This window comes from Homalodisca vitripennis, unplaced genomic scaffold, assembly GCF_021130785.1.
Source record: "Homalodisca vitripennis isolate AUS2020 unplaced genomic scaffold, UT_GWSS_2.1 ScUCBcl_971;HRSCAF=3981, whole genome shotgun sequence".
In the NCBI taxonomy this organism is placed as follows: domain Eukaryota; kingdom Metazoa; phylum Arthropoda; class Insecta; order Hemiptera; family Cicadellidae; genus Homalodisca; species Homalodisca vitripennis.
Window position 1 is genome coordinate 67,838 of NW_025777104.1, and position 24,060 is coordinate 91,897.

At 33.5% G+C, this 24,060-nt stretch overlaps 1 protein-coding gene across 1 annotated transcript; it reads left to right on the top strand.

The window, feature by feature from the left end:
- The first annotated feature begins 6,422 nt into the window (after window positions 1–6,422).
- LOC124371140 lies at window positions 6,423–7,577 on the top strand. Its single transcript, XM_046829453.1, has 2 exons — window positions 6,423–7,174; window positions 7,344–7,577. Exons 1-2 carry the CDS (start codon window positions 6,686–6,688, stop codon window positions 7,575–7,577), a joined length of 723 nt encoding a protein of 240 aa, XP_046685409.1. The 5' UTR covers window positions 6,423–6,685.
- Window positions 7,578–24,060: the final 16,483 nt, after the last annotated feature.

Genomic DNA, 24,060 nt, shown 5'->3' on the forward strand with positions numbered 1-24,060 from the left:
TCGTCAGTGTTATTAGAGCAATCAACATTATAGACGATCACTTAAGTTTTAATACTAATAATACTCATATAATATTAATACATTGGCACTTTTTCAATGACATAAAGGTTATATTTACTTATATTTTATTGTACTTTAAATATAATTATTATTTCTTTACAAATGATCTCAAATTGTTTTTATAGATAGGGATTGAAAGAAGCCAACCATACAGATAAACTGGGGAAACGGATAATTGATTAAATATGATTATAAAATGCGTATTGAGATGCTAAAGCTGCAAGATTAAGCGGATTTTGCGGATTTGATTTACCACGACTCTTACGAGTAACGATCACAGCTACTTATATCGATAATCGACATTTAAAATGTATTACTTTAGTTCTCATATTTATAACTCCAGTAATGGCCATTGAAAACGTGCAGTGCTCAACGCTATGTTATCATTCACAGCTGTAATATTGTTAATTACTCATCAGTATTCTCGATTAGATATGAAAGGATCCCAGAAATTATTTGGTAAACACAAATTTACTTTCTTTCCGTGCCCTGAAGTGACAAGAGTCTAACTATAAGACAATTATACTGTAGACAGTCGTTTCCAACATTACTTCCACTCCACCGAAAAATTGCACCACCAGGATAGACAGAACTGTCCTTTGTCAACATCGTCCTTAACTATTACAAAGCATTACAGTTAAATATTGTTCATAATATTTTATTACATTTGGAGCGTACATAATATTATTGTTATAAAATATAGTTGTGTATATAAACAATTATTATTATACGTGCGTTTCACTTCTGTATTCAATTTAAAACAAAACCTTTTTGAAGAAAGGCATATTCGGTACTGTATTTTGTATTGGTTTATCGTTTTATTTATTTATATTGAAATAAACTTATCTTAAAATTGGGATAATCAAAGAAGTTACATAAATATTCCTATTTTAGTTTAAATTCAGACACAATCTTTTCTTTGCGTTAAATATACATTATATACCAACAATAACGCTTTGTGATTATCACCACTTAGTAGCAAACAAGTAACACTTATCTGATAACTGAATGATTTGAGATAACCTATGGAGGTAAGACCCAGTCACCCTAACGACTCTTAACATGCCTCAGTAGCAGGTGCTTTGTATGCACCGCCATCTTGGATAATGACAACCCCCATCAACACATCGTGAACGCTTCCAAACTCTGGCCCTTTGGATGCTCACCAAATTTTTCATGTATACGAATAGTGAATATCCAATATGTCAGTCTTACTACTGTACAACTATTTTTTGGTCGACATTGATAAATCACAACACATTTTCTATTTGTTTTTACGTTATAATATTGTGTTTATTTTTTATCTCGTATATACGTTAATATGCTATATATGAGATTTGAGTGCGCTTTAATGTATGCACCATCATAAAAATCCATCTTTCCTATGTGAACATAAAGTTGAATGCAAACTTAAAACTCTGTAGCTCAATTCGACCCTGAGATATAATTGGTGTGCCAAATTCTAAGCAGGATTATACACCATCGTCGAACTCAATCTTCCCACGTATAAATAAAGTTGTAAATAATATCTCAAACTCCTTCTACAGATATCCTGTGGAAGAAAAACAGAAGGAAAGCTAGCCATAACAGAAGAATGTCGTCCACCCTATTATTTATGACAAATATATTTATAACTCAAACAGTTCACTAAATATCCTGCAATAATTTAGGCATCGCTAAACTTAGTCATATCATGTAAGGGCATACACCGTTATTGATCTAGATGTTGCCTGTATCAAAATTAAGCTTCATTAAATATTCCTAGTCTCTAACTTAATCTGTTCCAGATATAGTACAGGCAGAACAAAATGTTTACTGAAGATAAAATCGTTTATTGATCGTCTAAAACTTGTTTCCTCTCATAGCACAGATGAATCATATAAATGTTAGTTAATCGATTGCTTACTGTTTTATTATAACTTATTATTATAAAATAGCGTGCAAATAGTACGAGTACTTAATAGTAAATTTCAATCTGAGTCTGCTTCTGAATGTTGAAATTATACTAAACTCTTAGGTTTATACTCATGGCTTAAATCGATTGCTTCAGACCGCAAGTATAAAAGTATACGCGATAATGTTTGTAATAAAAGACATCTTCTTGAGAAGTGAGGAAATTACATTTCAAGTGTAACTGTCCATTTTGAAATCATTATATTCTAAGATTCATTATCAGAATTCAGGTTTCATTTGTAAAATACTAATGGTATGTGATTCTTTTACTTGTTTTAAAATCAAATTTTAAATATCATGAAAGTTTACAAATTGTAATTAAATATGTAGTATTACGTAGAACTAGCCATCCTTCACTGTGAATTTACAGTATTCGTATGACTACCCAATATGTTTCACCATTACAATATTAAATCTTATTGCATGCAAATTAAATATCTTATTTTGCGCAAATTAAAGTGTAAAGTAGGATCCAGATGACGTACTTACGGACAGTATTTACGTCAGTAATAATTTGAGTAAACTAATCGAACAGTTAGAAAACAAATCATTGTAACACAATACTGGATTACAGAAGCGTTTCGTTACTTTCATGATCATATATACAGTTCTATGTTATTGTGGTTTACATTTCTCTGTTAATCTCTCCTAACAGATATTTCATTACCGTTAACTTTTGTAGTTTAGATCAGATGTTTATATAACAGTTTGTTTACGTTCGATAAAGTTGCCATTTTAATTTGAAAGCATGTGCACAACATAAATCTATAGCGCGCCAAAAGAAATAGTCATTTCAATAAGAAGCGATAAATAACCTCACAGTAATACGCCTTGATAGCTACTGAACAGAGATTAGAAACGCCCTGACTTCAAAATGGCCGCCCATAGGGGCTACAGAGCGAACAAGCGTGACATGACACGAAACGAAAGTTTTTCCCCTTACAAAACATACATCCATAGTCTGCTAAAAGAAGTAGTCACTTCAATAATAGGATATTTCTTTATGTCACTGTTTTATCACAAAAGTAACATACATTTTAGCTAAATTTCAATATGTTAATAAATTTATTTTCTCTAAAATGTTTGTTATAACTGTTCTTCGTTTCAAACCAAACACTCTTCAAAAATAATAATAATAAAACGATAGGAGAATGTGTTGAATAACAGTTTAGTGCTGATTCTATTCTAAAAGTATTCTGAGGATGATAGAAAGACTCGCAATAGGACAGAAAAAGTGTTTATGCTCCCAACAAGCAGATAGAAGAAAATAATTACCTGCCTATTATGTAGTACGGTAAGTAAAATCTCATTAAAACCATGAACCTTCATAGAAACGTATACGTATATTGTCTATATAAAAGTAACCTGCAATTGTGTATCACAGGACCCGACATAAATACTAACAATGAATCAAATAGTAAGCTCAGTGTTTAAAAATTTGATTATATTGCGATGTTTTTAATGCCATCCTCGTTAAATTTCCTTCCAGCGTAAACCAGACCGACAGGCTCGCAATCAGACAAACAATAAATGTCAATGTCCCAAAGGACACAAAAGAGAAGATATTTTCGACTACTGAGTGGTAGACTTCAATAACAATGGTCAGTGTAATCTCACGGAGAGATATAGTGTATAGAACTCAATGTTCCTTGAATAGAATCACATGTTCTTCGTTGTTGAGAACGTTGTAGACAGACAAACCAAGACGAATTATATTTTTATATCCCCTAAAGTTTTAGGCTCAGGCAAAAGTTTAACATTTAGTTTAATTATAAGCAAATTCATAATTTTGCTAAAAATTATGTGTGAACGTTAATTACAGTTACACATCAACCTACCTTTACTGGAAGGAGATCAGAATCGGGTCACGGTGTGTTGATGGGGCTGCTATTATCCAAGATGGTAGTGCATACAAAGCACCTGCTACTGAGGCACGGATGAAGGTCGAGTGTGTAAACGATAGTAACAGTGTTACACCACCTACCCTTTCTGACCATGCAATTATCAAATGGATTTTAATGGAGGATTTGAATTTTGATGCATAAAACACTACTCTAAATTTTTCTAAATGTATTAAACAAATATGAAGACTTTAACTTGAATAAGAACGTTGTATTTAATAATTTGCATATATTAGGCCATAGATACTGATCATTACTGATCATACCTGATGGTGAAAAAAGATTGGTTGTTAAATATATAACAAATAATATATGTATAAATTCAAGTAAATTATCCTTTTAAATATTGAATAAAAGCAAGGTTATGTTTAATCCCAACATCTAATAATATATATGTAGACTTTCCGACACCAACAGCAAACTCATTTGTCACAAAGATGTGAGTCAAAGTCATTGGTTTCTCCTAACTAATCTTTATTGTTACTAAGTGTATGCAAAAGATGCAATAAACTCGGAGTCTAGTGTCACCGTAGAACTGTACTTTACTAGATTTACTGATACTTTAAGTGCAGTAGAGAAACTAACCAGTAAATCTCTTAGATACAATGTTTACTGTTGTCTATGACCTTTCGTAAGTATACTAGTTGGATTCATTTTACTTTATTCTATTCAAAGAGGTGTCAGTAACACAATATACGTCTTGCAGTTGCTCTTATCTGGATATGAACCGACTAAAGTCTCTGAACATATAGTTGATATTTACTTGTTAAAGCAGTATTTACAACATAATTCTATTGATCGCAAGCGTCTTTGTTTGGTACAAAGTTTGTGTTCCGTGCAGAAAAACTGTTGGATATTACGGACCCCGAGGCAATACATAATAATGTCATAGACTCATAATGCGTTTTGAAAAGAGTATGCCAGTCCCTGCTGGATCTAAATCTTTTGACCCTAGTACATTGAAATTGTAAGTTTGTGATTATATACTTCTAGCATTGATAATTTAGAGTAGTTGGAAGTGACTATACAGACTACATCTGCAAAAACATTTTTGTATACATCTTCGTTGTAGAGAATTGAGGTTTTTCATAGTGTATCAGTTCCGGTAATATTGAAGTGATTACGGTGTACAAAAGAGTTTGACACATTCACCTATGTATTTACATAAATTTATTAAATTTGTATAAATGGCGACAACCGAATTTAATTTAAACAAACATTGAATCATGGGAAGTACTTGCTCCACCGGGACTCGAATCCGGATCTCTCACTTGCCGGGTGAGGGTGACTAATCCATATGTGTTGTGGTATAGTAGCGCACCCGGCAAGTAAGAGATCCGGTTTCGAGAGCAAGTACTTTTAAAATCATACATTAAAATTCACAGTTTTGTATTTTTGAATAAACCCCATGTTTTCTACGTTATATAATTTTGATATGAGCTTTCCTAATAATATTGAAGCTACATAAAATCGGAAACATTAAAAAAAATGTAATACTTAACTGCAACAGTTTAGAGAATTCCCGCACCAAATATGCGCTACCAATGATACCAATGTGTCCCATGAGTTTACACTGACATGTCACCCTGTCCCACAAGGTCTATGTTGTCAGCTAGGAAACATCCTAGTGACCTATTTTCTGTTATGTCATGTATCATTTATAGCTGTATTTAAATCCACTTAACATATCTTATAAAGATTCTCTCCTATAAAGGTCACAACTTTTGCAGTTTGTTAAAAATATCTTCTCATTATTATCTTATTAGGTGATATTATTTTTTCTAACAAAAATATTGTTTTTACTAAATTCCAAACTGTTAGCAGGTTTATTATACAAATATACAGTATTATACAATAGTCAATTTTAAGTTAGTAAATAACACTAAGTTTAGATTATATTTTACTTTATATGAAATAATTGAACTAAGTACTTGTTTTTTACTTTTGATAATATAAATTGAACATTACGTTATAGATAATTGTGAAATGAAATTAATCTTATAATTTTATAACATGTATGGGTTTTTATGCACTTTATATAGTTCACGAAATAAGCTATAGTCGTTATCACGTGTTTAATACCCTCAAGAATATATTTTTCCTAGTAGGGGAGACCGGGGCAGGTTTTCGCACGGGGCACGTTTTCGAATGGGCTTTAATTCCTAAACCAGCCGCTAGAGCGCAACACCAATCAGCGTCGTATGATGGCCACGCCCCCTAGTGGCAGTTCTGTTAGTTTCACGTTGATGGACGCACGCACTGTTGAGCAAAGCCAACTTTTGTTGTTCTTCGAACAGGTGAGTAAGTTTTTATGTTATGTTTAAAAGTTAAAAATCACACGTTTTCTTTAATTTGAAACAATGTGAATGATATATTTCGATAAAGCGCTTTCTTCTGTGTCTTATGATATAGATATTGGATAAAGAAACACTTGTTTTAACCAAATTAGGTTAGTATCTAAAATATGGCGACGGGGCAAGTTTTCGAATACTAGCCGGGGCAAGTTTTCGCTATCGAAAACCTGCCCCGTCTTTTCCAAATATAATTCATGCTAAATTTACTCATTGATTTTCACTTAAAGTCAATAAATATGTATTGAAAGAAGATTTAAAACAGTGAAAATGCATTGTATATTAACAATTTGGCAGTAAATGGGTTATAAATAGTAATTTAAAATTCTCTTCATATTTAATCAAATTTCCTCAGTTTTTTTTAGGGTAGGCCTAAATATAATTAATTTAACGATTTCCATTCTTCATTTCAGTTTCATCATGGTTCGCAATTACGTGAGAAAGACAGGAAGAGGGAAGTATGAAATTGAGACAATGGAGAGAGCGGTAAAAGAAGTGAGGGGAGGGAGAAGTATGAGAAGCGTAGCTGCAGAATTTGGATTGTGTGATAGAACACTAGCAAACTATTGCAAGAAATTGTCCGCTGCACCAGGTTCTACTGATCCCTCAAATGAAGCGGTGATTATTCAACCAAATCCTATTATATCTACTACAGTAAACAATGATCTGGTGATTCCTGACACATCTACTCGTGATCCGGCGATTCCTGGCACTTCTACCCATGATTTGGCAATTCCTGGCCCATCTACTCGTGATCCAGTGATTCCTGGCACTTCTACCCATGATTTGGCAATTCCTGGCCCATCTGTTCGTGATCCGGCGATTCCTGGTGCTTCTACTGAAGGTACTGCTGCAACAAGCCAGTCAGCTCAACCATGGTCGCAGTTTGGCTACGCACGGAACTGGAAGGTAAGATTCCTTATGCAGTAGCCTATATTTAAACACGCTATATCTTTATCATAGAGCCTATTAAATTTTTTACTAGGTTAAGAACTTAGGGATTTCACTGGGGCAAGTTTATTTCTCGCATTATAGAAGAGAAATAAACTAATTGTTGCGTTGGTTTTTGTCTGTCCAGGTGTTTGAGCCATTCCAAGAACAAATGCTGGCTGAGTATTTGCTCAAGGCATCTGATATATACTTTGGATTAACGCCTAAGGAAGTTAGACGATTTGCGTACACTTACGCTGTAGCATGTAATTGCAAAATACCCCCAAGCTGGTCAGAAAATGAAATGGCCGGCCCTGACTGGTTCACCTCATTCATGAAGAGAAATAAAAACACTTTCCATCAGAACTCCTCAAGCAACTAGTATGTCCCGGGCAACAAGTTTTCAACCGGACGAACGTTGACCTGTTTTTCAGGAACCTAACCACTGTCCTCCAACGATTTCAGTATGGGCCTAATGATATATGGAACGTTGACGAGACTGGCGTCACAACCGTTCAACGACCAGATAGAATTGTAGCGCGCGGCGTGGATTTAGGCAAATAGGGAAACTAACTTCCGCTGAACGAGGAAATCTCGTCACAATTGCGTTTGCAGTGAATGCAGCAGGCAATAGTATTCCCCCGTTCTTCGTAATTTCCTAGAGTAAGATACCATGATCACTTCATCCGTGACGGGCCTCCTGGTTGCGAAGGCGATTCAAATCCTTCTGGATGGATGAAGGAAGCCCAATTTCCTGAAATTTGCCAAACATTTTGTCTCTCAGGCCAGATGCTCCAAGGAAAAACCTTGCATTCTATTGCTAGACAATCATGAATCGCACTTATCAGCCGACGTCTTAGATTTATTTAAAGACAACGGTGTGACCTTACTCTCATTCCCCCCTCACTGCAGCCACAAGCTTCAACCTTTGGACCGTTCTGTGTATGGACCCTCTTAAAAAATACATCAACACTGCGTGTGATGCTTGGATTTGTACAAACAAAAGACCTATGGGGATATATGATATACCATCCATTTTGAAATCGGCAGCACCCTCTGGCGTTAACCACCAACTAACATTATGGCTGGATTCAGAGTGTCAGGTATTTTTCCTTTGAATCCATTGATCTTTCACGGATTCTGATTTCATGCCGAGCTACTTTACTGACAGGCCTGCTCCAGCAGGAAACAATCCCTCCTCAGAACCAAATTTGGACCAATCGTCTGAGAATCCTCCAGCACCAAGCTGTCTATCACAAGTAGCTTCTTGCCCTTCACCAGAGGATGTGAGGCCCCTCGAAAAAGCAGGGCCACGAAAAGAAACCACAAAGGGACGGAAGAAAAGGAAGTCGAGTATTTTAACCGACACCCCAGTTAAAGAACAGCTGCGACTTGAACAAGAAATGGCCAAGCAAAAACGTATCAAACTAGAAAAAACACACAACAAAGCAAAGGAACTACAAATTTAAAGTCTGTCAAGAAGGGCCTTTTCAAAAATAAATCAGCTAATGCTGAAAAAGCAAGTAGACCTTCCACCAAGAAGAAATCAACCTCACGTCAGAATTTGTCAGATGATGAAGAAGAGACTGACTCCGTCTGCATCTATTGCTTGGAAAAAATACAGCAATTCGAAATCAAGTGAGCAGTGGATACAGTGCACCCCGCTGCAAACGATGGGCACCACACGAAGATTGCATTAAAAGGCGATTCTGCGTATTTTGTTTGCCTCAACTGCGACAGTGACGATGAATGCCGAATTTTGCTAAGATTAGTTGTTATGAAAACAAAAACAATGTCATTTTCATTAATTATAACGAGTGTGTTAAAAAAATGTGTGTTATTTTCCTTACAGATGTATTTTAATGCATGCGAAAAACTTGCCCCAGGGTAATAAAATGCTGTGCGAAAACATGCCCCGGGTACGGGGCACGTTTTCGCACATGACTTACTTTTACTTTTTGGTGTTTTTATTAAAAATAGTTCATATTTCATCAAAGAAAATACTCTCTAATTGTAGCTGAAATACCACTGAGTGTAATGGTATGTCTTGGTTTGTTGTAGGTTTTAAGGAAAAAATACAAAAAATTAAGACATATAAATGCGAAAAACCTGCCCCGGTTCTCCCCTACTATAAAGGCAATTAAAAAGGTACGTACGGCTAGTTTATACCTTAAAGGAGTTGGTTTTAACCTCCTGTTCAAAATATATTAGTAATTCGCAATCACTATTGTTTGCATACATGAAATATATAATTAAAGAAATATAAATTTATGATATTGTAATCTGTAAAATTTATTGCACTTGTACGGTTGTGGCACTTAGCACTAACAAACATGTATTGTTCTGGCTGTGATATAATTTTTCATGTAATGTAATAGAAATTGTATTAAGAATTTCTCATTAAATTAAAACCCGTTGAGGTTTGTAGACGGGTTTTTATTGTGTATTGGTGATAAAACCTTCACAGGTTTTGGCTGAATCTGAAGCTGAAGAACTGATAACTCACAAGAAATAGACTTGAATATTGGGTAACAGCTGCTGCATGCCCAACTCGGAAAAAGTAACAAAACAACTGTGAATGCACGGTAATTTACTGTACCATCTCTTTAACAATGGAAAATTCTGTATTTTTACCACCACTGCTTTTAAATAGCAAATAGTGATATTATGTAGTTTGTAAACCGTAAATATATTTATTTAAATTTCGACGTGTTTATTTTCCAAAGGCTTTCCAGGGGTCTAATGGTGGTTTGTTGGAGTTAATTATGCTTTGAGAGCTGAGGAAAGGCTTTTCACAGAGTTCCATAGATAACGGCTCAAGGGCTACTTGGGCTTGGCAAGGTGTCAAACATATTAGCGATAAGCACACCACCGACAAAATGACGATCATAAAGGTAAGAATAACAAATAAAGTGGCTTGTTTCAAGATTAAAGGGAAATTTAGTGCAATTTATCATCACGGTGTGGAATAGTGCAAATGTATAGAGTACAAGAGAGCTATCACAATGCATAATAAAACTTCATACTACGTAATGTATGTAAAAAGATTGTAAAGAATGTCTTAGAACAGAAGAAGTATGAGAAAAAGTATAAAAACTTGATAATGCACGGGTAACAAGGGTGTTAGCGGAAAGAAGGAAAGGTTTGGTGTTGTTAATCATAAGTGTCGAGATGATAAAACGATAGAATAAAGGATTAAGGTAATGCAACATAGGTAATATATTGCGAAGATGGTAATGAATGCTTCTGTTACTATATACGGCTCATTAGACCTGTGATCTGATAATTAACGTGTCGTGTTCAAATCAAAATCATAACACAGATCTGTTCGGATTTCTGCATCAAAGCACAAAGGAAAGAAACGTACTAATAAAGATGTAGAAGGTAATAAAGAGATACACAGAAGTATCAAAGTACCTTAAAAAACTTAACAGGTAACTCACAGATTGACAGACGGATTGCCCTTATACCATTTTTTATCCAAATACCAATTGGGCCCAACACTTTCAAGTATTTATGGGACTTATATCAAGAGTTATCGTGCTGACGAACAAGCAAATGGACGGACGACTTTGTTATTTTAGCCAAAAATCGGTAGTGTTATTTCTTTGACATATATAAATTTTGAAATACCTTTCTACCGACAGTTATTCCATAGACGGACGAACAAATGCACGATTTCAATAAGTAATTTTCGGGTAATTAATAATTAATAACTCGGAAAGATCTAATAGAAAATTAACACTTTTGTACGAGTATTATTGTGGATTTGGCCTCAGACTCTGTTCTCTGAACATGTACCCGCATCGTTTAATATAAGTCTGACCTAGCTTGCTATGCTATTTGCTTATCTGAATGCTTGAATGTATTTAGTTGCTCAGTTTACTGACTATTGAATTTGTCACATAGAAACACACTAATAGTTATTTTAGAATATAAAACATAAATGAATAAAACATTTTAAATGTCATTCCTCATATTATTATATGTTTAAATAATAATAAATTCTGAGATAGGAAAGAGACCATCACGGTAGGAAGAGCTTCAATTATAAAATTCTATCTTGGGCAACAAATACTGATGTTAGCGACTTATTTTATTGCTATTACTAAATTTGATATATTCATTATTTAGTGTAATTAATGTAATGATACTGTAAGTCATGCTTGCTGCTATAAATGCAAAAATCAATGCTTTACTAATCTTAATTTATATAATAAAAATCATAAAAATTTACTGGTTAAACAATTTAAGTTCTGTATCCTGATATCCTTTCATGTGTGAAATATGTGTATGCTTACTATGAACAATAAAACTTAATCGAATACTATAATTACTATACGGGTATTCGAAATTGCTATAAAATAAAAATATAAAATAACAAATTAAATAAAAAGTGCGTGATTAACGGAAGTGTTGTCCTAGATACTCACTAAATAAAGAAACAGGAGGAATTTGAATTTAAATAATGAATTAATATTCTAAGGCCTATTTAGTACACATGCGAATAATAACAAACCTTAAAAATATTTAATCTATGTAGGAATTTTCATTTGGTTACAAATATACAGGGTGAGTTTTAAGTCCCTTCCTCCCCTATTTTTTTTTAACCGTATAAGTTAGGAGGTTTTAAACTCCGTAACATATTCGTTAGAACTAAATATCTTGTTTTTCATGGGTTCATTGACTCTCCACCTCCAATGGGGGGACGGTCCACGAGGAGTAAGCCGAGATTCTTAAATGTAAGCATAGGTTGATATGCACATCAAATTAAAGGTCTCTGTAAGTAGAATACAATGCCGCAAACCGGACCTCAAAAGGTTAATCCTAATGAAAATTACAGGGTGTTAAAATGTACAAAATAGTAATGTGCTATTATCTGCGTTTTATCGCGCAAACTTTTTAAAAGTTCATTTCAAAACAAATTTTCTATTGCTGTTTATTCTTTAAAAAGAAACTTTATTTTGTTGTGTTTAATGATTTTAAGGGATCACTGGAAGTCCGAGATCTAGGAGTTAACTAAAGGATTTAATAAGAAGTCGGTCATGTGATGGTGTCGTTTAACATTGCCTTTTAAACGCTGGAAACTGTGCTACAATCTGAATTAAAAAAGGATAATTCGTAATTTTGTTAATAATAATTTTGTTCAGAATCTGTGGTCTGCATTTTTTAAATGTAATCTTTGACATAGTCCCTGTGTCGTTGTAAAAGTTAAAGTTGTATGTTATCTGGGTATTCCCAGAGACTTGTTATGTTTGGTTTCAGTTACTTGGGCCATTCAGTATCTGACCTTGTTAGTTGCAGTGTGGCTACTGACCTTGTTAGTTTTAGTGCTGTTAAAGTTAGAAACATGTCTCGCACTCTTCAAGAAAAAGTTGACATGGTGTTTATTTTTGGCGCTTCTGGGAATAATTACCACGAAACAATGAGACGATTTAATGAAAAACCATCCAGAAAGACCTGTTAGCAGAACCTATTTAAGGCAGTTAATAAAAAAATTTAGAGAGGACTGGTAGCGTTACTGATGCAAAACGTTCAGGCCGTCCTCCTTTGTCAGAAGAAGTTGATTTTGAGGTTCTTTGTACAGTTGTGAAAATCCTCAAACCTCTTCGAGACAAATAGCAGACAATATCGGGGTATTCAAAACGCAAAGCAATAATAACCCTGAAGAAGCACAAATTTCATCCCTACAAAATTATGCTACATCACGCATTAAATGAAGATGACCCGGACCAGAAGATTGCAGTTCTGTGAAAACTATGGATAGACTAATTATATCAAATCCAACAACCGTAAATAATATCTGCTTTAGTGATGAGAGTACATTTTACGTAAATGGTTTAGTGAATAGACACAACTGCAGATACTGGGATAACTCTAATCCCCATGTTCACAGAGAACATCATACCCAGTATCCCCAGAAAGTAAATGTTTGGGCAGGTCTCTTTGGTAAACCACGTGATTGGACCACTGTTTATTGACGGAAATTTAAATGGAGAAAGTTATTTACATATGCTCCAAAATAATATTCATCCATTAATAGAAAATTACAATTCGCACTAATGGTGGGGAGTTTAATCGAGAAGAAGTAAGGTTCCAGCGGGGCGGTGCTCCTCCACACTACGATGTTAATGTTCGTGGTTACCTTAATGTACATTATCGTGAGAAGTGGATAGGACGACGCGGGGCAATAGAATGGCTGGCACGGTCCCCTGACTTGAACCCACTGGATTTTTTTTGTGGGAAACACTTGAAGTCTGTGATTTTATTGTACACCACTCGCATGTGTGGAAGATCTTCGGAACAGAATTACTGAGGCCTGCAGGAAAGTAACACCAGAAATCCTAAACCCGTGTGTAAGGAGTGAATTTGTTAACAGACTATACTACTGTCAGGAAGTAACAGGCAATCAGTTTGAGCATCTACTACAATAAAAGGGTAAGTAAACAATCTACTAGTATCGGAATCGTACAATATTAGAACCGGAATCGCTGTTGAAATAAAAATTAAATGGGTCTCTAAAACCTTTGTAAGACAACAATTCTTTAAATAAAATACTTACAAGGCGACACAACACATGATCGACTTCTTATTAAATCCTTTAGTTAACTCCTAGATCTCGGACTTCCAGTGATCCCTTAAAATCATTAAACACAACAAAATAAAGTTTCTTTTAAAGAATAAACAGCAATAGAAAAATTGTTTTGAAACGAACTTTTAAAAAGTTGCGCGATAAAACGCAGATAATAGCACATTACTATTTTGTACATTTTAACACCCTGTAATTTTCATTAGGATTAACCTTTTGAGGTCCGGTTTGCGGCATTGTATTCTACTTACAGAGACCTTTAATTTGATGTGCATATCAAACCTATGCTTACATTTAAGAATCTCGGCTTACTCCTCGTGGACCGTCCCCCATTGGAGGTGGAGAGTCAATGAACCCATGAAAAAACAAGATATTTTAGGTCTAACGAATATGTACGGAGTTTAAACCTCCTAACTTATACGGTTTAAAAATAAATAGGGGGGGGAAGGGACTTAAAACTCACCCTGTATAGACTCGATCAAAGTTTCTAAAGAAGTTGTGTTCAATTTAAATGCCAACAAATAGCAATTACAATCTCGTATTTTAACTGATATTGAACTATTTGCAGTCTAGCAGTGGGCCTTACCTTTACATGCCGTAAAACAATAGAAAATTTTACCATAGGGTAATGTTTTATAAAATATTTTCATATGCAGTTTACAGAAACAATAGATAAGAGGCATTTATACAGGTTTTGGTATTAGCAGTAGGAATCCTACTTTCAATTCTGGTCAAATCTGTATCTAAACCCTTTTAACACTAGTCTTCAAGCTACCCATGAAATAAAAATAGCCAAGTAATTTGTTACTAAATAAGAAACAATTTTCAGCTCCCATTAATATATATATATATATATATATATATATACAAATTAAATAAAAAGAGCGTGATAAATTTTCACGGCTCCCCATAGACTTCCTATACTTCGCTAAGTTACGATTATTACGCTACATAAACTGAAAAGGTAACGAACAGGGTAAAATGCCCTTGACAGAGCTCCCTCTTTCACAGTTTCACACCTTTCATTATTTTTCTGTCATTCTTAACAGTATTCATTTTTTGTAAAAAGTGTTTGTTATTGTATTTGCAACAGTTCTCACGTCAAAAATTTGTGTTAAGCCACAGATCCTGTAAAATACCATACAGGCAGAAATATTAAAACATTAACAAAATTATTCATTTGTTATTGGCATCTGGTCAGTTGTTGGTGGTTGGTTGACGAATGCAGACCTACTGTGACCTGTATTCTGTAGATCAGTTTTTATAATTAATGTTGTGTTTAGTTTTTTATTAAGTGCATGTTTTAGAGTTAGTGAAGTTGACACACAACATAGTGGTTATGATTCGTGACTTACCCGTGTCACAACGCTCTGATAAGATTTTTTAATTTTAGCCTAGTTTGTAATTATGTGTTATGTTAGTTATTTACCTAAAGAAGAGATCAGATTGCAGACCTCGAAACGCATTGTAACTGATTTTTTGTATCACTGAACGATGGTAAATGTCCGGAAAAATCCAGTTTCCTTCACGTAGTTTTTATTTCAACGTCTATTTCAGCATTTTACTTATTCTCTTCTTATGGTAAAATGTACTTTATCATCTAGTTATTACTTTTATTAAAAGTTACAAATAATAAAAAAAACTAATTGTTAATAGCTATTGTATGCATATGTTGAAACCTTTTATTACCATTAGATAAGAAGTATCGTACTTTTCAATTATTTCAATAATTTTGATCACACAAACTTGTAATACTTATTCGCCACTATATATTGATCTGGAGTTTGATGGATGTTGCCTAATGGAGCTGAAAGTGCTCTGAAAGCTTTTTGTTTAAAAGTCACAACACCACTTGACGTTCCACTGTAGAGGCTGGGTCTCGTTATGCTGCTCAGTGTAGGTATGGGTGATTGCTCAAGTCTCGTATAGGCCACATATTACTAGACGTGTAACGCAGACGATGTGAACTTTTAATATAAGTGAGCGTCTAACACCCATGTAGAGCGAACACTAACTATAGTACAGACAAATACACAACTACAACCTAGCTTGTACAACAACAAGCTAAAACCCAAAAGTAATACACATCTAATCATCCTGTGTTTTTTGTTGCTTAACCACACAATCTAGGGTTAAACTTAATCTTATAAGTTAAGCACACTTGATGGTTCTTTTATTGCACTGTGATGTCAAGACAATTCCAACTATAGCTTATAACAGTTAGAGATGGCAAATACCGTTATTATTGGTGTTATTCACAAATTAATCTAGAACACAAAAAGAATAAGTTTGTGAATTTATGTAGTTAATACTTTCAATTAGTATTAGTATTCAGTAGTTACTTGAGATACGTAAACAACCAGTTCTTTTTATATTATTGTACAATAAATATAATAGGCGATGTTTTCTAAGCTAAAAATAAATTACTTTTATGTGGAATGCACTTTTCCTAACTTACCATCATGAAATGCTCACATAAACTTATTCATACGGTTAATTTAGAACACAAAGCAAATATATTTTTGTTGAAATACTGTAAATAATATGAACTTTGATAAAAAATTATATATTTTTACAGTGAGCTGATAACAAAACTTGAGAATTTGTTCTACAGTGCACATTTTATATCGATAAATAAATTTGTGTACCTGGATAATCTGTTCTCACGGCTGCGTTATTGGTTTCTTAGTAACTTAATATCAGAATAGCGTAATTATAATTCCAAATCCAGTGAGAATTCCAATAATTTGTCTGTTACCAGAGCGTTATCGGCTGCACAATATAGCTCAGCTGTTACTGAAATAACAGCATGTAGTTGGTAATAATATTATCCCCGTAATAGGTTACCACTGGATAACTCTGTTACTGTCAGTAATACGTTATAAAAAGCCTATATCTGTTATAGATATCAAGTTCATAACACATTGAGATAACATATATGTATCCATCATATCATCCGCATCAGTCTTGGATCCATCCATGGATCTGCTCATGGATAAGCAACAGTAACTGTTGTAAGACGGTATCCATGTGCTCATTATACTGCACCGCAGCAGTAGTCTGCATACGGATTAGCACCAATAATTGTTGTATGACGATATGCATGTGTTCATCACAACGTGCTGTATCAGTTATGTCTGCTTATCGATTACCACTAACTGTTGTAGGATTAAATCCAAGTATTCATCACATCGCGCCTCACCAGTCGTGTCTGGATTAGCACCACTAACTGTTGTAGCAGCACTCGTATCTTCTTGTTCACTAGCACTCTTAACTGTTGTATGATGAAATCCATGTGTTCATCACTAATCGTGTCTGCTTATGTATTGACACCACTAACTGTTGTAGCAGCACTGGTTAGCGCCATTAACTGTTGTATGATAAACTCATATGTTCATCATTAATCACCTCACTAATCATGGATTAGTACTACTGGCTTTTGTAGGATGAAATCCATCTGATCATCACATCTCGCCTCACCAATCTTGTCTGCTTATGGATTGCCATCACTAATTGTTGTACCAGCACTTATATCTGCTTGTTCACTAGCACTTTAACTGTTGGAGGAAAATAGGTATGTTTTCATTACATCTCGCCTCACTAATTGTGTCTGCTTATGGATTATTACCGTTAACAGTTGTAGGATGAAATGCATGTTTTTCATCACATCGCGCCCATCCAATCGTGTCTGTTCATGGATTAGCGGTACTAATTGTTGTAGCACGATATCCATATATTAATCATATCATGCCATAACAGTCTTGTTTGATTATGGTCAGCAACAGTAACTATTGTGAGATGAATTGTCCATGAAATCATGGCGCATATGGCATAAATATTTTTTATATTTTAACAGTTGTATTGTAAGCGAATGACATGATAATCTACAATGAAATTTGACAAAATAATAACATATACAAAATTTTGTGGCAGTGAATATTGTTATATTGTACCATTGAGTGCAAACTATTTGAAACAAAATTATCAGAACAAGGCGAAACGTGTTGTAATAAGGGGTGTCCGGGGACCATTCAGCGTATTTGTGAGTGGGAAAATTCTAAAGTGCGGAAATTGAATACTAGTAACTTATAAGTTCTCTTTAGGGGCTGTCCATTAATTACAGAACGATAAAATATCTTCTTCACTTTGCAACACAAACTCTATTCAATAATTACTTAACCCTACCACCAACACTCCCTCCTCTAATTTATACTAGTCTGCAAATTCTTATATAATAGAGGTAATTTGAAACTCGAAAGCAAAACCTGATTTATTATTATAAAACTAGGATTTTCAACTGTAAAACATGTTTTTTCACTGTTTGTGCTCAGTATGTGCATCTTTGTAATTTAAAATCACCGTTGCAAAAAGTTATCCCGTATTTACTTTTTTGACATTTTAAATAAAATCTACATTCAACCATAACGTAGTAAGCCGATCACTATGCCATCACAAAGCTTGGGACTCACTCTACTGTAAAGGAAATACTATAGGGGCCGAAAAAACCATGATTCTGCCTGGCCGAAGTTAGCGTGACTGTACGAGTAGATTTTGTCGGCACTTATACTATAAAAGATATAAATGAAACAAAACATGCTTACTTTGCACAAATTTATCATTTGAGAATATTAGCTTGTAGTACTACAAAACTTAACCTTGAATAAAAACTGGGTTGTCTACATCAAAATATAAGTACATATATTTAGATTCAGAAAAATAGATAAGTACGATATCAAAGTTGAAATTATAATAACTCAAAATAAACATGAAGGAGAAACCTAAAACGTCTAGTTTATTGCCCGTATCATGATGAATTTCGCTGATATAATTTTTTTATCATGCTGTCAGTTACTTTAAATTAATTGTAAATCCGGAATGTCAGACTATCCAAGTTTCAAAATTCTTCATAAAGTGGTACATTTTTAATCAACTAAAATTTCTCGTCACTAAAAAGTATGTCAGAAATTCACACTTTCTCACAAGTGCGCCGTGTGTAATGTGAACTAGATCCTCTGTGTCCATTGGAAGTTCTTAGTTATTACTTGAAGACATTACTATGTCGTTTAGGTATTTTGTTTATGAAAAACTAATATTTTAGTTTTAATAGATTTTTATTGCTTTATTCTCAACTATACCTTATATTTTAAAACTTGCGTTGTCAGTAATCCTGTATATCTGAAAACAAATAGCCACTAGAGGTGAAAGACGAAATATTGGGCCAGGAAATGATGAAATACAACCTCCTCCCTCCCATCTTGTACTTGACCCTCTTTGTGTGAGTTATTACTGAACCTGAGATTAAACCACTCTTTAACTATCGTGTTCTCTAACTCGTCCAATATCCTTTAGTAATGATGCTTTACTTTTCATTCATCATGAAAGTCGATTTTTGTACTACAATCACTGCTATAAAACCATATTTTAGAAACATTTCTAGAATAAAAAGCTTAGTATTGCCACACTAAAGTGCCTAGAACAACAATAATAAACATTATGGGGAAAACATAAAAAATTACATTTACTAACCATTATTTGAAAAAAGAACATTTTTTATTTTAATAATTTGTGTTATTTTTTACGTAATGAGCTTACAAATTCAATGGAGGTCTTCTATTGAACCCCAAACAAAATAGATTATACAGTGATAAACAACTGTACTAATGATGGTAGATGGATATACACTTACTCAGTATACTCAAGAGCCCAGTGTAAATTCTGTCCATAGCAGACTGAATGTTAGATAGATAGATAGAAAAAAATATTTATTTTCTTGAAAATATGTACAATAGTAAAATTATATAAACATCATTTATACCTTAAGCACAAACACAAACATTGCTCCTTAGTTGTAGACACAATTGACATGAAAATAAAAATAAAACAATGTAACTTTTTGTTAAAGAAATATGAACATGTCTTTTTTGTATATTAACAGCTAAGGTACATCAATAAACAAAATTCAAGAAAACAAAATAGGACCTCAAAAGGCAAGGATCTGCCTGTGTAGAGGCTCCAACTTTCTTAGAAAAAAAAGAAAACAACACTCAAGCAAATGAAATTAACAAATAAATTCAAATACGATCAATCTTCCCATTTAAACTAAGATTTAACAAAACAAATTTGAATAAAAAACACATTTTATAATTTTCAAAGTCTAAAGCTAATTCAGTACATAAAATGCCATAAATATAAATTATAACCATATCCAGTTATTATATCTTCCATATAGACTTAACGTTTGTACAGACTTAACCAACAATAAACCTAAAATTAATTATCAACTATTTATATTTACTAGAAAATCAACACTTTCAAAAGACAATAACCACGTTTTTAATTTTTTTGAAAATGATTTGAAAATGAATGTTAGTATGAAGTTTAGGAAACAGGATTCTGGTGTTCATGATATGATGAAAATGATAATAAGTATTAAACATATACTACAAACTATCCCACTCCTGTCAATAGCACTAGTTGAACTATATGATGTACGAGTATATAGCAAAGAAATTGTAGGCTAAGAAGTCCTCTCTAAATCTGACTGGACACCAACGGCTTCAAAGTGACTTCCCACGCTCCGCTCGACTTTGCGAGACTCGGTTATCTTGTGATAGCTGTCGTACCCGCTAGACAGGGCTAATTCACAGATGTCTCATCCCTTACTTCTTGGTGGTTCATTGCGGTGTGTACAATCAAAATAGAAATGAAAAGCTTAACTGTACAAAATTAGGCGTTACCACATTTTACAAATTTATATTAGAAATTCAATTACTACGTTACTGGTTATATTGACATGTTCAATTTTATTGTAGTTCTTCTTAATATAACTTGTAATTTTGCATACATAACGAAACGAAATAAGAAAATGATATAATTTTTGTATAATTATTATAACCATATAGCGAAGATAGAGATATAATGTATTATACCACTAAGTAATCAATGCTATTACGTGTTTCCGAATAAAAGATATGTCAATCTCTGTGATAGTATGAATCATAAATACATGCATTTATTACGCCTTGCCAGAGCAGTAATTCAATGGGAGTAATTGAATGAAACCTTTTTATAAGTAAATTATATTCTGTTCGCCTTTCTTTACATAACGGTGTTCTCATTTTAAATTCCTTCAATATTTATTTGTTATTTTTAAATCATTTATTTTTAGTTTAAATCGATGTTTTCACTCATTAATATTTTAATATTTTTATGATAACAGGGGCACTCAAATATTGTACGGTATCGGTTTCGAATAGGTTTTTCATGAAATAATACTTAATCTTTACTTTTGCTTTAGCTTTTAATTGTAAATGACACTCATTTACGGCATTAGTTTGGTGACAAATTGGCCTATCCTAACCAAAAAACCAAATTGCCAAGGACCAAATTGCTGGTCCTTCTAAACAAAGTATATCTTTCCTCACTGCTTTAACATTGACTTCAAATTTCCTTCATAGTGACTTTGTACTAAGCATTCGTGCTGTAAGTGAATGTCAATTTCAACTGATTTGTTCCAATAGGTTTACAAACAATCTTATCTAAGCAAGCTCTCTACACAATGTAGTTCAAACAACAAACTACTCACGCTGAGTTCGATGAAGATGGAATGCCGTGAAATTGGGTTGAGTGTTAGCGAATTAAAAAAAAACATTGGTTTTACGGTTAACCATGATGGCAACGAGAAAATGGCAGAATAATCATTATTTTGTATGCAAACTCAGAACACCTAACATAATTAAACATGTGACATATTAACATGTATAGCGTTCCTATCCTTAATCATAATCTTTTGGTGACGTGGTGTGAAGACTTTTATTATTAGCACTTATATAAAACTAAATTTAATACAAAAATGTGAATGTATCATGTGGCAAGATATACCGAGAAAGATTTCACGTGTAGACTCTAAATTTTGCACGAAATGTCATTTATACATATACAAAAAAGAGTTCTATTTTGGTGCATGTCTATTTTCTAACCACGTAATTTGGCTGAATGTCGTTGAATCCAATCAATCAAAAGACTAAAACAATTTATTAGGGGTTTGCTAGAGATGTGAAAATTTATTTTTTGTATGGTTTTATGTTGTTTATATCAGTATAATGAAATGAGCGTTAAAAAGGGCCTTGATGTCCTGTATTGGCCGTCAGTGAAGCCTGTTACGCGACACATAGTGTGGCGTACTCGTACCTTGTATTTTCAAGTGTAAAACCATGCTCAGTTTTTTAATGACAGCTTATTGCTCGTGATAATGTGAGTTTAATCTCGTTGGACAATTCATATTTGAACGTTTGGCCTGATATATTGCGCGATGTGTGATTTTACTATACATTACATATCCGGCTAGGAAGAACAAACGATGTTTTACTGCCGTTAGACGTTTAGCTGTAACTCATTCTGATACAGTTTTAAAATAAAAGCACCATAACATTTATAACAAACATTTTGCACAAAACTTGCAAAGGCCGTCCTTATAACTTAAGAAATTAGAAAAATGTTGAGACTTTTCACAGACTGGAATTAACTGAAAATGCTTTCTAATCCATTAAGCACTTATCTATTTTAGCATTTTGAAAAAAAAATAATAGAAATAATATATATATACTCTTGAATTAAAGAGATACCGAGAACATTGTGTTAAAGAACAGCAGGATTATACATTCTTTATCCTGAATAAATTACCGTACAAACTTACATCTTTAGTAATTCCAGAAGTAAAGTGATTTTGGAATGGCTTAGAGCTTGAGGAATGTACTTTAAAATTAATTATCAGACATTTACCACTAAAGAACCATTATGTAATATTTGGAAATAAAGAAACGTTCTAGTTAGCTCTGGTACAATATTCTTAATGTTGGAATCAGTAAACAAACAAATTTGAAACACAAACTAAACATCATGGCATCAGAGTGTTATTGGTTATACATAACCTAATTAATTAAAAGCTTAATGGTAACACGCTGGCTTACATTAGTTTTTATTTGTGTGTTTCAGTTTGTGTGTTCATTTCAGTGATGTGTTCATTAAGCATTAACATAAACACAATAAAAATAATATTAATAAAACAGTATTTTACGAAATCTTTTATTAAATTTGATCTTTTTTTTATTGAATACGGCAAATAGGTTAGGTGAGTTCACTTCGACTAAAATTTATGAAACAATCTCTTTAGATAATTCTTCCTGTTTTTGATTAAGCTTTAGGTCTTTAGTTGCGTATAGTTGTGATATGTTAATGGAACATGTCAGGCAAGAACGAGGTCAACTTCTAGGAATTCCGACTTGCTTACCCAACTATCAAGCGGGGGTACTTACGTTCACGACAATTTGGCTAATTCGGCATTTCAATATTATTGCTGCTGTATTTCAACAAGCCGTCGTAGAGGGCAATATAAGTTAAACAATAAACGGATATATATCCCAGGCATCTTATATATAAGAGAATAATTCTGATAACCCATATTCCTTCTTAGTGCTAAAACTGCGTCTGCCATATCGGCGCTACTCAATTTTATTTCATGCCTTATTAGATCATTACATGGAATTTTGTTTAAATATTGCATATTAAATTTCTCATTTATTGAACTTGTTTAGTTGTTCTGTGTTTTTTATTTATTCCCATTTTTAATCACTTAATTGTTTCCTTATTATGTACAAACACCCTTAAATTTTACAACGATTAGTTTTATTTTAAAAATGAACCCTGATACATTACTTTATTATTTTACTTTATATAATGAAAATAATAATACTTAAATATGATTTTTAATAGTCTTATATACAGAAAAGGTTCATTTTAGACCCGCAACACACTAAATATACTAATACACTATATAAACTACCCGCTGAACTTTACTAGACAACTATCTTTCTCAAATTGCAGAAGTTGTTGAAGACGATTTTGTTTCAGTGCACGAGCAACCTGGCGTTTATTACTTGCGTGGTAGGGGCGATGAGGATTCCGCATGCGTCTACTATAATTGGAGACATATTATTGCAAGCCAGAGTTCCAACAAAAGACTGTTGTATAGTGAATATAAGCCTGAGATACTAGTATATTGTTTAAACTTCGCATGATAATAGAGAAGATTAGTGTGTTCCTATAACGCCAGCGAAGTTTATACAATACATCCCAGCGCCGACCTGAGTACCGGTACGTAAGTGTATGATGACCGAATCTTCATTTTTAAAGTGATACTGCTAATCAACAACCACTTCTTGACTTTTTTGTGAAACTGGTTCTGTTATAGGTAGTCATAAAACCTTCCAAGACCTCT